General features: G+C 36.6%; 1 protein-coding gene across 1 annotated transcript in view; it reads left to right on the forward strand.

Moving 5' to 3' along the window:
• The window catches only part of DOK6 (docking protein 6), a 236,143-nt gene that overhangs the window by 89,963 nt on the left and 132,594 nt on the right, over nt 1–13,586 (forward strand). The window contains 1 exon segment of the mRNA XM_030494069.1: nt 1,120–1,227. Coding sequence (XP_030349929.1) covers nt 1,120–1,227 — 108 coding nt within the window.

The raw sequence follows: 13,586 nt of genomic DNA on the forward strand, positions 1-13,586 counted from the left end.
CTTAGAAAGCTTGTCATTGAAGTAAGTGAGAGAACTAGACGATGTTGACCAGTAATGGTCACATTGGTGTTTATTTCAACCTTGTGTTTTCTGCACATACAAGTTTATACTAACTGCCGATTACTGTGTTCTGTTAAAAGCTGTAATGAATGTTTCCCAATGGTATTGTTGTGGTTTGAGCCCAGCCGGTAACTCAGAACCACACAGCCGCTCGCTCACTCCCCCCCTTCTTCCTCCCCTTGCTCCCAGAGGGATGGGGAGGAGAATCGGAAGAATGAAACTCCCACGGGTTGAGATAAGAGCAGTCCCGCAACTAAGGTATAATACAAAACCACTACTGCTACCACCAATGATAATAATGATTAGTGAAATAACAAGGGGAGAGGATACAATTGCTCACCACCCGCTGACCGATACCCAGCCCGACCGGAGCAGTGATCTGGCCTTCCGGGTAACTCCCCCCAGTTTATATACTGGGCATGACGTGCTGTGGTGTGGAATACCCCTTTGGCTAGTTTGGGTCAGGTGTCCTGTCTCTGCTTCCTCCCGGCTTCCCCTCCTCCCTGGCAAAGCATGAGACTGAGAAAGTCCTTGGTTGGAATAAACATTACCTAGCAACAACTAAAAACATCAGTGTTATCAGCGTTGTTCCCAGGCTGAAAGTTAAAAAACACAGCACTGCACCAGCTACTAAGAAGGAGAAAAATGACTGCTATAGCTGAACCCAGGACAGGTATCAATACTCTCACAGAGTATAAATATGAAAGCTAGAAATGCATGGAGTGATTTCTGAAGGTATTTTCTCTAATGACAGCCTTATAATTCTTTATGTATCCAAAGTTCATAGATTTACTTGAATTCAGGAATTGTGAAATTTGGCATGCATGAAAGAAATTGAAGCAAAAAAAGTCTACAAAGGACTGACAATCAATATGTATAAATTCATGAATTTTGATTACTTGTGTAGAAATAATTGATGTTCTCAGAATTTTCTAGACTTCTAAAATAAAATATTGCAATTTTAAAATTTCTTCCCAAGTCAACTATGTAACTGAATGCATTTGCAGTACTGTCCACCTTTAAAAAAAAGCTAATGTAATCCATTGATTTCATTTGCAGATTTTCAGGCGTTGTTGGTTGGTTTTCAAGAAAGCTTCGAGTAAAGGACCCAGGAGGCTAGAAAAATTTCCGGATGAGAAAGCAGCATATTTCAGGAACTTTCACAAGGTAAGTCATGCCTTTCTCATGAACTGAATTATCGCCTGTGTATCACTGTTCCTTGGGAAGAGCATGTTCTTGATATGGCTAGTTTGCAAAGAGTATAGTAAGAATCGGGTTGACAACCTAATCGTGACACTAAAGGCACACTTAAACGTCCGTAAATCTCAATGATACAGGTGAGATATCACACTTTTTTTCCAGATGAGCATAAACCTCTCAGTGTGTGTGAAGTGAGACTGATGTGTTTTTCTTTAAATATTAGTATTTTGGAAACGTGAAAAATTGGCTGCTTAATCGAATGTTTAACTATTAGTTATTAACTAAGTATTGAACAATTTCTGAAAATGCCAAATGCCTCTATTATAATGGCAACACTGGTTGAATATGTAACATTTTTCCCAGAACTCTTGAAGATTTACAAGCTCTGTCAACAGCAAGGATTTTTAAGGGTAAAAATTCAGGATTCTGAATGAGATTCTCCCTGCTTTCTCTGTCGCTATCACTTCTGTAATGGAAAACAAGATATTTGAGCACAGGTTTTTCTTTCTGTCTTGTAAGTTGCTGTTATCACCTCCCCAAGTCAGTCAGTAGATTGCAAGTTAGCTAATCCTAAAACAGTGCAGGGCTCTATGCTTGTACTATTGTCTTCTATCCAGCCACCTTTAGCTTTATGTCTTACCAATGTTAGATGTGACGTTAGAACTGGCAAGTTAAAATACAAAGTTGACTTAACCAAGGTCATACTGCAAGCACTGGAAGAGTATGGACGTCAGTCTAGATCTCTTGAAGGCAGGTCTAATGCTTTTTATTAAAAAACTACAAATGATCCTTTAAGTTGTAGTAGCTTTTTGGTATATTTAAATGAAAAATGGGTATATGATAATTAGCATGCAAGTATCCTGTGAATGTTTTCTAAGAAAAACAGCCTCAGTAATTTCATATTGTCAAAAATCCAACTTCTGATCTTATATTGGTATCCAGGTTTAGGGCTGACATGTACTAGGCTATTGGCACTTTCACAGATGTACCACAATGGCAATGTTTGATCCCATGTGTAGGAGGTCCATGTCAAGCAAATGTGATTCTTCTCTTCAACATAAATTTCAGAAAACATTTACTTTCAAAATGTAATTTAATTATGGGTCTTTAAAAGGATTAATTGGATGGTTTGGGCTGATAGCAGTGGAGGGTTGACCCTGGCTGGATGCCAGGTGCCCACCAAAGCTGCTCTCTCACTCCCCTCTTCAGCTGGACAGGGGAGAGAAAATATAATTAAAGCCTTGTGAGTTGAGATAAAGACAGAGAGAGATCACTCACCAGTTATTGTCATGGGGAAAACAGACAACTTGAGGAAATTAATTTATTACCAATCAAATCAGAGTAAAGTAATGAGAAATAAACTCAAATCTTAAAAAATCTTCTTCCCAGAATCCCATGATTCTGTGATTCAGAGCAGTCTAGGTTACCTTGGGAAAGCGCCTAGGAGTAGCACATAGTCTTAAGTAGTCTAAAACTGTGCAGGTTTCCTGGCTTTCTTACAAAGAGTAGAAAAATCTGCATCTCAAGTGGAAACATAACAAAAATTAATACCTTTGGTTTATCTGCATTCAAATCAGTACCCAGGATCACAAGCAGTACCCCAATAGAAGTAACTTATCAAGTACTCCACTTTTCCATGTTTGAGCTTGAAATGTAGCTCAAATCAAATTCTTGTTTAAAGTACTTTACCTAGAAGGCTATATATTTTGTACGCTCATGTAATAAACCTGTGTACTGGGCAATGTGAATTATAGAAAGGACTAAAAAAAACCCCCAAAACAAAAAAATGCCAAAACAGGACTGGTAGCACTAAGCTAAGAGAATTAAAAAATAGAGACTTTCTAGTTTACATTATCCTAAATAAACGTTTAATAATGAGCAAAGAAGCTGGAATCTTTAGAAAAGGGACTCCTCTTCCACCATCACCCAGAACCCCCCACAATACATATGGATTTATTTGTTATTCTCTAAATTCTCTAATGCTGATGTGTGTTGCTTTGGTGTTTTTCTTAGTAATTTTCTTATTATAAATAACAGTAATGGCATTAGTCCTTATAGACAAGTACTTCCTGACAGTAACAGTGAATATTACATTTATTAGTCAAAACATGACCTCATCTGTTCATTCCAGTTTCTGATATCAAATTAAAACTTCTCACTACTGTAGATTTAGATCATTACACCCTTATTCGGGTAAGTTATAGCTTATCTGTTCTGGTTTCCCTTGAACATGGCGAAGTAGCAACATGAAGGTTACTAGAAATAAAAGATCAAACTTGAAAACCTGAAGTGTATACAAATAAACTAGGAAGCGTTACAGACTTGGCCAGTGAATTGTTAAAGCAGAATTAGAAAGAACAAAGTAGAGCTTGAAGAGCAACTAACCGGAAGAATTAAGATTTTATAAATATAGATTCTGATCCATCAGGAGCAAAAAGCTTGTCAAGGACCCCAAAGTATAAAGGAAATGTGCAAGAAAGAGAGCAGAAATGAGCACATTTGTATTGGAGCTTACTGTAGAGGAAACTGGCATGCTCTGGTGTAGGTATGCATGGGAGGATTCTGCAGAGATATCTCTGTATCATAAACTTGATCATAGATACTTTAACCCCAGCTACACAGAATGATCGCTTGCAAAGTATGGAGAACATATTCACTCAAGATCCTCAAGGGAATTTAAGGATTACATAGCTGAATTAATGATGGTAGTCCATAAACTCCAAAATGGGAACCAACAGAAGTGAATTCCTCCATTACTTGTAAAATCTCCAGTCCTATTAATGCGTGCTTCTCTTTCACTAATAAGGTAAATAACCTTCACACAATGTGAAGGTGGTGTGAGTTGGGTCTGCCCTTGTCAAGATATAGCTGTCTTGGAGCAAGAGCAGCTTGAATCTGTCAATGCTGGTGTGCTTACCCTTCAAATAAGTAAATGGGTGGTCTGGCATTGAGTTCAAGACTTACTGATTTAATCTCCTCAGTATGAAAGATTGTTACTTCAAGATTGTATCAACAACAGCTATTTCTAAGGTTTTGAATTTCAAGTTAGCAAGATCAAAGTAGGGTAAGATTTTTAGATTTTAGATTTTCTTGTTGGGTTTTGGGGTATTTTTTCTGTTAGTATGTTCTATTCTGATGTGCTTTATATAAACCTGCAAAAGCAAAATAAAATAAATTACTCAACATTTTAGCAATGACTTCTGATAGCTAAAAATATCTATGGAACAGATGGTCTAAAGCACATGTTATATAATATGTGTCCACAAAAATAAATAATAATAAAGATTAGCAGTAGCCTTCTAGCTGTGATCTGCTAAATCAAATTTGTGGTCAGGCCCACACAAGGGGAACCACATTACACTTTTTCTTTCACTGTTTGATTGTCCCAAAGAAACTTGTGGAATGCTAAATACTGGTTTCAGAAAATGGTGATTTATGTAATGCAATCCCAGTGATTTATGGCAAGTTCTTATACCAGCTACAGCAGTTTCTTGGCCATATCTCAGCAATAAGGTCTCCTGTGCACATGCACACAGAAACACACACCCAGAGTTTCTGTGGTGCATTAGCAGTCCTGTTTTATAAGAGATGGGAGGGGACAGGTTCTTCTTGTGTTTAAAAACTCAGTATGCAGGAACAAGATTCTTCTACAGCACAGTTGCTAGTCTCTAATTGAGATGGCCTTAAACCATGACGTGGTAATTCACTTAAAAAAATTTCAAGGTAAGTGAACTCCTGATAACTTTGAGAAACACCAAATTTTGCCACAGTCATCTATGTGATAGCCCATGCTATTCTCAAATGCAATTACAAGTCTAGAATGAAAACCAAAAATATTTACATATGGTAGCATTATCATAATCCTTACAAGAACTTCTCTCTGATTGTTTCAGCTTACCCAGTTACCTTTATGTTGTTTGGTTGGTTTTTTTAGTTTCTCAGGGTTCTCTGGCCACCTCCAGGTTGCCTAAATAAAGATTCTTATTGCTAAAGAAATGTGAAGTAGCCTCCTGTTTATTCTAGTTTAGTCCAAGACTCTTGCTTTGTTGTGGAGCATTTCAGCCTCTTGTGTTGCTCCTGTTCACTACAAATCAGAAGTTATGCAAGTATCCTTATGGGCCTCTAATCTAGAATGCTACTACTATTATTCATGATTATTGCATTGCTTCTCAGATGCAAAGACATTCTCAAAAGGAAGTTGGATAAACATCTGTAATTGTTAGACTTGGGTTCTTGTGCTTTTGTGGTAAGATATAACACTTGATTTGAATCCGAATTTGAATTTTATGTGAATTCCCCTTCCTCACTTCCTGATTTTTTTTGTATAATGTTTATGCTTTCTGGTTTTTAAATCTGTCTGGTTTTGCTATGTTGACCATTCTGCTTGAACTGTTAGTTGATCTAAATTTCCTCATGAAGTCTTTATTTTCTCATCTGGTTAAACTCACTCAAAAATTCGTATTAGACAAAAGCTAAATGTGAATACCTTGTGAAGATCTGGTCACATTCACCAATACCAGATTTTTTACTTTTAGAACAATCCCAGATTTAGACTGTTTTGTCCTTTTCCTCTTCTCCCCTTATCCCTGTTCTTTAAAAGTTTTATTGCCCAGAACTTTTCTCAGAAAATTTCAGAATAGTGATGTCAACGTAGTATTTTCTTAGAAGCCCAGCAAATGTGTGTAGGCATGTGTGCCTGTTAGTTTTGAATAACATTTTGTTGATTTTTACCTGCAAAGAATTGAGAATTTAACAATAACTTTTTGTAAGTCTTAGCTCTTTGGAAGAGGTGTACTTTGTGTGGTTTTCACACCCTTATTTTGCTGAGCCTTCCAAAGCAAAGATAACTAAATTTTCCTGAAACTATACCCCCTTTTTTCCCCATTTTGGCATGTAATTCTCTTCAAATATTTGTTTACAGCACTTTCATGTAATATCTTGTCTTCTAGCAAAATCATCTGATTGATATGGAAAGGCTACAAAGTAAGTTGCTTTCATAGGCAGCTATTTCTCGGCTGATGAGATTAAAATGAACCCTATTAAATGAATAACTGTTAGTAAAACTACTCAGTTCTGCACACCAAACAGAAAGATTTGCAGTAATTATCAGATCCCTCTTAAAATATAGAAGTATTTGAACAATGTAATCATTCAAAGCAAGCATTCTATGCACCAAAAGAAACTGCAGGAATAATTGAGGCTGTGCTGGTAATAAAGCTGTTAATAAGAGTCTGAGCACATCAAAGGGCAGCATGCAAACTAATAAAACAAAATGTCTTTCAACAAAGATTGTATTAAGGCAATGACATCTTCTTTCCTTGGCAATGTAGTGAAGAAATCTGCAAGTTGAGCATGCTGATAGAACTTTGAGTTCCCACAAGCATGGACCTAAAATGCTTAAATGACCCTATGCGTCTCTTCCTGTGTAGGACTCTACTAATCCTTCTAAACCTTGAAGGCAGAGAACAATAATTAGAAGTGTCAATTCATAGGGTAAATAAAGAAGTTATGTCAATGGGTGGCTTTGGATTACTCATCAGTGGCATCAGTGGTGGAATCTAAGTATCAAGGAGAGAATAAACAGTGGCAGAAGTAAAGATAATCTCTAAGTCTCTATTGGTAGCACAAAGCAACTCTCAGACATGTTAGTGATGGTTCTTATATGAAGATCCGTGTACCCTTGTTACAGTAAATTCGTAGCAGTACTTGAGTGTGTGCATAGTTTTGCAGCAAAAGGGACACTACTTTTAAGAATCATCTGTTTAAATAGAAGCCTGTATTCCCATTATATTAAGTGTTAAACCAAGTAGGTAGATGGAACTTTTTACTGTAAAAAAATATTTGGATAGTGAAGGGTTGTTTAAACATTTCAGCAGGAGGGGGGGGTGGAAATAAAAATTATGATCTAAAACTCCAAAATGCCATTGACCCACAGAACAGTTCAGGTTGAAAGGGGACTTCTGATGTCCATCTAGTTCAGTCTCCTGCTCAAAGCCAGCACCAGTCAGATCATATTGATCATGGCCATGTCCGGTTTTGAGTATCTTCAGGAATGGAGGCTTCACGACCTCTACAAAGATAAATATGAAGTTCTGCACCTGAGACCTAATAACCAAAACAGCAAAAGAGGCTGGGGACTGAGTGGCCAGAGAGCAGCTCTGCTGAAAAAGCCTTGAGAGTTCCACTGGGCAGTGAGCTGAGGCTGTGCCTTGGCAGCAATGAAGGCAAATCATGTCCTGGGCTGCCTCAACAGGAGTATGGGCAGCATACTCTCTACTGAGTGCTTTTTAAGCCATACCTGGAATATTGTGTCCAGTTCTGGTCCCCTAGATGCTCTGTTCAAGAGAGACATGAAAAAAACGGAGATGGTCCAGCAGAGGGCAAGTGAGGAAATTGGAGGTTGTAGAATCTGATACATGAGGAAAGGCTGAAGGAACTGGGTTTGCACTGGTGAAGAGAGAAGGCCTGTGGGGATCTAATTACAGCTTTCCAGTTTTGGTGAGGTGGCTGAGGTGAGAAATGAAGGTGCTCGCTTCTCAAGTATGCTCAGGGGAAGGAAAAGAGGCAATGGGCAGAGGTTACTTCGGAGGAAATTAGCTGGATATAAGAAGAAAAAAAAGAAAATGCAATGGGAAGAACTAAACGTTAGAGCAGGCTGACCAGAGAGGTCACTATTTCCTTGCTTGAGGAAATCTTGAAGACCTGAAGACCTGGCTTGGCAGGGCGCGGTGTAACCTAATCGAAGGCTCTACTTTCAAGGTTGGACCAGATGGTCTCCAGTGGTCCCTTCCAACCTAGACCTTTCTGTGAACTATGAAGTATCTGTCACTGAAGTTCCTACAAGCTCTTGATATACCCCTGTGCTGCGTATATTGTGTCAAACTGGTCTTGCCCTCTCCTGAGCTTATTTCAGTTATTTCTAGTGGTAGAAAAAATATACGTCATCTTCCTGGTGTCTCTTAAAACAGCCTCAAGAGAGCTTTTTCTTTGAAATGTTCTGGTGTTACTGCCTTATAGTAAAGAACACACGGTCTGTATGTCAAGTTATGTATATTCTGGTTTGCCATGAAAATCTAGCCACCTTTTGGCAAAGTTTAAAACCTTTGCAAACCCATATTTTATGCATATTTGTTAGACACGCTTCTGACTTTGACAGGTAAAATGTCTCATGTCATCTATAAAGCTTTGTATATGATGAACATCCAGATAATTTTCTCTCTTGAGTAATGAAATATGTTCCCTCCAGTTCTTCCAGGGCTAAAGCCTGACGTTCACTTTAATAGCTACTTGTCATTTCTGAAGACTAGTTTGGGGTCAGGTGTTTGAGATGCGATCATGGAGCCGTACTTTGTATGTGTATACTCTGACACCTAGATAACACGGAAAGGAAAATTGTTGAATTAAAGCTTAGAGAAGAAATAGACCAAATGTTAGAGTGTGGAACAAAAGTAAAGGAATAAATGCTCTGGCACCCTGTAAGAGCACCTTATCAATCAGATATCTGGGAGAAACACCAAAAGCTTCAGGCAGTTCAAAGCTGGCTGTTCAAAGAATTGATACAAGAAATACTAAAGGGAAGAATGGGATGGGAAAATGGTGAAGAAAGTGTATATTACTAAGGGTAAATAAATCTATTTTAATTGACTTTGCACAAAATCTAGGAGACTGGTGCAGAAATAAAAATCTGACAATGAAAGGGAGGTGGACCAGGAAGCAAAGAGTATGGATATAGTTTGTCTCTTCAGCTCAGTTATATTTGTTGCAAAGAGAATCAGTGCAGCAGGACAGATGCACATTAAGAAAAAGCAAGAGGGATTGTTCAGATTTTTACACCAAAGCAAGTTGCTCCCTAATAACACTACATTATTGTTGAGGGCTGCTGGGAGGTGTGCACTTCTCAGACATTTCCCAGGAGTGGCAAGTTCTGAGATAAGAAGACCCTGTGTTTGGAAGTGAGGGTTTCAGTACCAGGTACCCAGATGAAGCTGCAGGATAAGTACAAGAAGACAGACTAGAAATAGGGTCTCTGAAGGACATCTCCACTGGTCCTTGGGGAAAGATCAAGAATAACAATTGAGCTAGGTTATAAACCAGCTGGATTCTGCTACAGAGGTTTGCACTAAGCTCCCCTTCTTAATGCAAGTTTTGTTGAAAAGCTGAATCCTGGATATCTCAAATTAAGATCAAAAGTTTAAAGGACATATTTTTTATTTTCGTTTGTTTTCATCATACAATTTCTTTTTTCCTTTCCTGTCAATATAATCCACACCTCTCAGAAGTGAGGAAGGTGTGAAAGGAAATTGGTATATATGAAACCATCTGTATGAAATATACTTGGGTGATGACCATTATGGAAGAACCCTGAGAGAAACCAGAGTATGACCAGTGTACCATTAAGTCAGAAAAACTACGAAGTTACGAGAATAAAACATAATTTATAAGGCCTCTACTCAACAGAATAGTATTTATTGTTTATTCTGACGGAGGCTAAAAACCATTATGAAAAATCAAATATGATCATATAATTAAGCCAATGTGTATCATAATATGTATAGAAGAGGTGCCAATAAACATAAAGGTATTTGTCTTAATATATAGTGGGAATGTCATAGATAAAAAACAGGGGCCCACTGCCATACAAACAACACGAAAATGGTAAACTTACAGAACTAGCAGTCAAAGTAATATTTAAGACTTCCTCTCCTAACCTTCAGCACTTGACTCTGCATTTATTAATTTTTTTGCAAAACTTGTGTCTACTTTCACTACTGAAGTGTAAAAGGTAGGTATACTACATAAATAATAAAAGTTCGTTATGAAAGTTAAAGACCTAATTATTTGCCTGCTGTTTATAACGCTAATAAAGAAATGTTATGTGAAGATATTTTTTTTTCCTTAATGACAATGTTTTCCCTTGAAGCTCTTTGAATTACGTGTCTGTGTTGTTGGGAAATGTTTACATTCTGATGTGGAAACGGCAAGAGGCATGGTCCCTTATGCAATAGCTGTAAAAGGAAGCAGACAGGTACAAACATCAGGTTATGGTATATGACGGAGAGCGACAGTTTTGGCACTGTAATTTACTTTCTCTTAATAAAGGGAGATGAAATATAATAAGTCTTAGGAATACTAAATTTCTTGTAAGTTTTTGATTTGCTTATAGTAAGGGAGGCTTTGCAACGTAAATAAAGAGCAATTTATTATGAAAATTGGCACAAAGCTATCTAATTTTTACTTCTTCATAGAAGGAAATTTGAAATTCAAATCACTGGCTGATGAAGGTTATTAAAAATGCATTAGAGTTGAAAATGTAGCTGCATGTAATTGTCATAATAGATATTCAAAATTAATTTTTCCCCAGTGGCAATTAAGCTAAAAGAATTTTCAAATTATCATCTAACAAATTTCAGTTAATTTTAGAAGCAAAGAAAATTAAAACATTTCATAAAGTTTGTAAAGAATTTAGAACTACCTCTTTAAAAAAAAATCCTAAAAAACCTGTTACATTTCTGTTCAAAATCTTTCATTTTCTTCTTTTTCAAATTACTGCCATTTTATTTTATTTTATTTTATTTTATTTTATTTTATTTTATTTTATTTTATTTTTAATTCTTCTTCAATTCTCCCTATTGCATTTTTCTCTTTTTCACTTTTTTCTCCTGAGGAACTCTGGACCACTTTGAGTGTATGTTTATACCCACACATGTACAGGCATGTGCTGAGTTTAGTTTAATTTAAACTCATAAATTTTCTTTCTACATCTGGTAGTTTTACATCTAGTTGATGCATTGTTTTGATGAGCATCAAGAATTTCATAGGTAATCTGGTGCTCTTAATACTTCTTTAGAAGTCTGAAATGTCTTTAATATATATGCTTATATTTAAGAACAGCACCAAAATACCAGTTTCATCATTGTTTAATTGGGATGGGGGTTATTTTTAAAGACACTGAGGCATATTTACACTCCGTAAAAATCAATGGGGCTGAAGGTTTTTTGTGATGGATTTGTATTCATTGTTTTAATCCTTTCTAAAAACAAAACAAAATTATTCTAGTGGATATGTCAGTGGTTGTGCTTTTATATGTACAGGCATGGGCTTGTACCACTTGCTGTTGTCCACAGCTAGCTATGGTGCAGAGCACCCCACTGAGTCCTATGCTTGTGTGTAGCTTCCTCACCTTTGGCATCAAGCAAGAACAGCCAGGAACAGTGAAGGCAAAGATAATGATGATGGTGTCCCTTCTCCTTTCCTGGCTAATGTAATTTCTCTTTTTCTGAACATAGTTCAGCGACGTGCAGCATCAGAGAGGTGCTTATAACCTGGATCATGAGGTGCCTTTCAACCACGATTTTTTTTTTTTCTCATGAGTGGTACAATGAAAGTAAGCCAGCCTTTCCCACCTAATTTTTACCCAAGGCTTCGTCCATGGTCAAGATTGGGCTGAAGGGTGCTACAGCCTGAGCTGAAGGCTTTCACTGTTTGGAAGGGGTAAGAAGGGGAGCTAAACCTAGGACTGAGCCGCTGGCATAATGTGCAGCATAGATACAGCTAAAATGATTTATATGCATTGAAAGCCTATGGTTACTTGTATCCTTTAACACTCCTGGCCTAGTTTGTCAATGCAGTTTAACAGGAAAAATTATATGCCCCTCACCTAGTTCATTCAGCAAAGTTATATTTTGTAAGCATGACCTTGCTTGTAATTTTTTTTGAAATGTAGTCTGTGTTAATAAATAGTTTTTTATGACTGACCTTATCTAACAAGACAACTTTGGGAATTTATACAAGTCAGCCAATTTAAGTAAACCAAGAGGAAAATTTAAAGGAATTTTTGGAAAAGTACTTTTCTCCTTTTCTTTTTATTTGAAGACCAATACCATATTCCTTTTAATTAACCAATACCTTTGGGCAGAAACTAGAAAAGATCTGGACAGTCATGTACTTTGAGAATGTTAAAAGTGAAAACTTTTGAAAATGGAAACAGTTTCTAACTGTCCAATATATTTTAGTAGCCTCATAAGGCTATTAAAACTCATATAACGATCTAATTCATTTACAGGTTCATTCTGAAGCATTGTCTTATTACTCTACTTGGATAATTAAACTACAGTAATGAAATACCCCATTTTGTTTCACAGTGCTACTGTTTGCATACCTACTAACTCTAGCAGGAAGTTTGATATTGTAAGTATCTTTTTATTAATTGTAGCTGAAACTTGGAAACATAATTGGGAAACCTGCTTTATTTCAGTTGTGAATCATCTTCCCTCTCTGCCATCTCTCTAGCATGGTGTTATTTTTCAAGCGTGAACCTGAGTTTCAAATTAGAGTGTTCTTTAACATTAAGGCATTAGTTATTTAAATTTTTTGTCAACACTCAATTTTACAGAAGGCATTTTTTTCCCCCTTTTATTTTAATGTTATACTAGCACAGTAGTCTGGTATTCAGCTTGCACATCAAAATGAAAGGTAAGATTGGAAAATATATTTCAAAGATTCTTTAGGACAGTAAGGAAATGAGATTGGGGAGGATTGCAATCTTTATATTATGAATTACTCCATAAAAATACCCTTTGAAGTGTGAAGACATTTCTTTCTCAGTATGTATTTAAAAATCCTAATTAAAATGTTTGTAAAGGGAAGAGGTCCATATACACATCAACTGATCAGATTTTAACTATTGCTTTAAAACACCAGGCTACCAGCCAAAACCAGAATAATCCCGGTAGGCTATTTGATATTATGGATTAGGCAGCAGTTCGATCTTGGCAGTATCAGAGCATCACAGTTTGAGAGGAAGTAAAGTAACTTGTCTTGGCAAAACCCCTACTTCTTTGCCTATTAAAGGTAGCTGGTATTGCTTAATATGCTTGTTCTGCCCTGGTAAGTTTCATTTAGAAACACTGTGAAACAATCTAGCATTTAAAGTAGCATAACAAAAGCTAGTCAAGTAAGTTTGGTTTCCAGCCTTAATTTTTTTAGATTTCATTGAGGCAAAGTAAAGAGTTTGTAACTGCTTATGTGGTAAGTGCTCATTAAAAACGTGGAAATTAAAAGATCTTATTTTATTTTACGTTCAGTTTAAATCTGCATAATGTCATCTACATTCTCCAAAAATGCTGAAAAATTTAAACATTTTTGTGGGGTTTTTTATTTTTTTTTTTAAATCTCAGTTTTATCCAGAGGACAAAAAGAAATTATTCAGTATCCCTCTACTATCAGACCTATATGTATTTCTTCACATCAGACCTCTCTTTCTCACCCTGACATTACTGTTTTATACTTAGTCTGAATTGTTTTTAATATATAAATTCATTCTATCC

The sequence above is a fragment of the Strigops habroptila genome, chromosome 1, assembly GCF_004027225.2.
Source record: "Strigops habroptila isolate Jane chromosome 1, bStrHab1.2.pri, whole genome shotgun sequence".
Lineage (NCBI taxonomy): Eukaryota > Metazoa > Chordata > Aves > Psittaciformes > Psittacidae > Strigops > Strigops habroptila.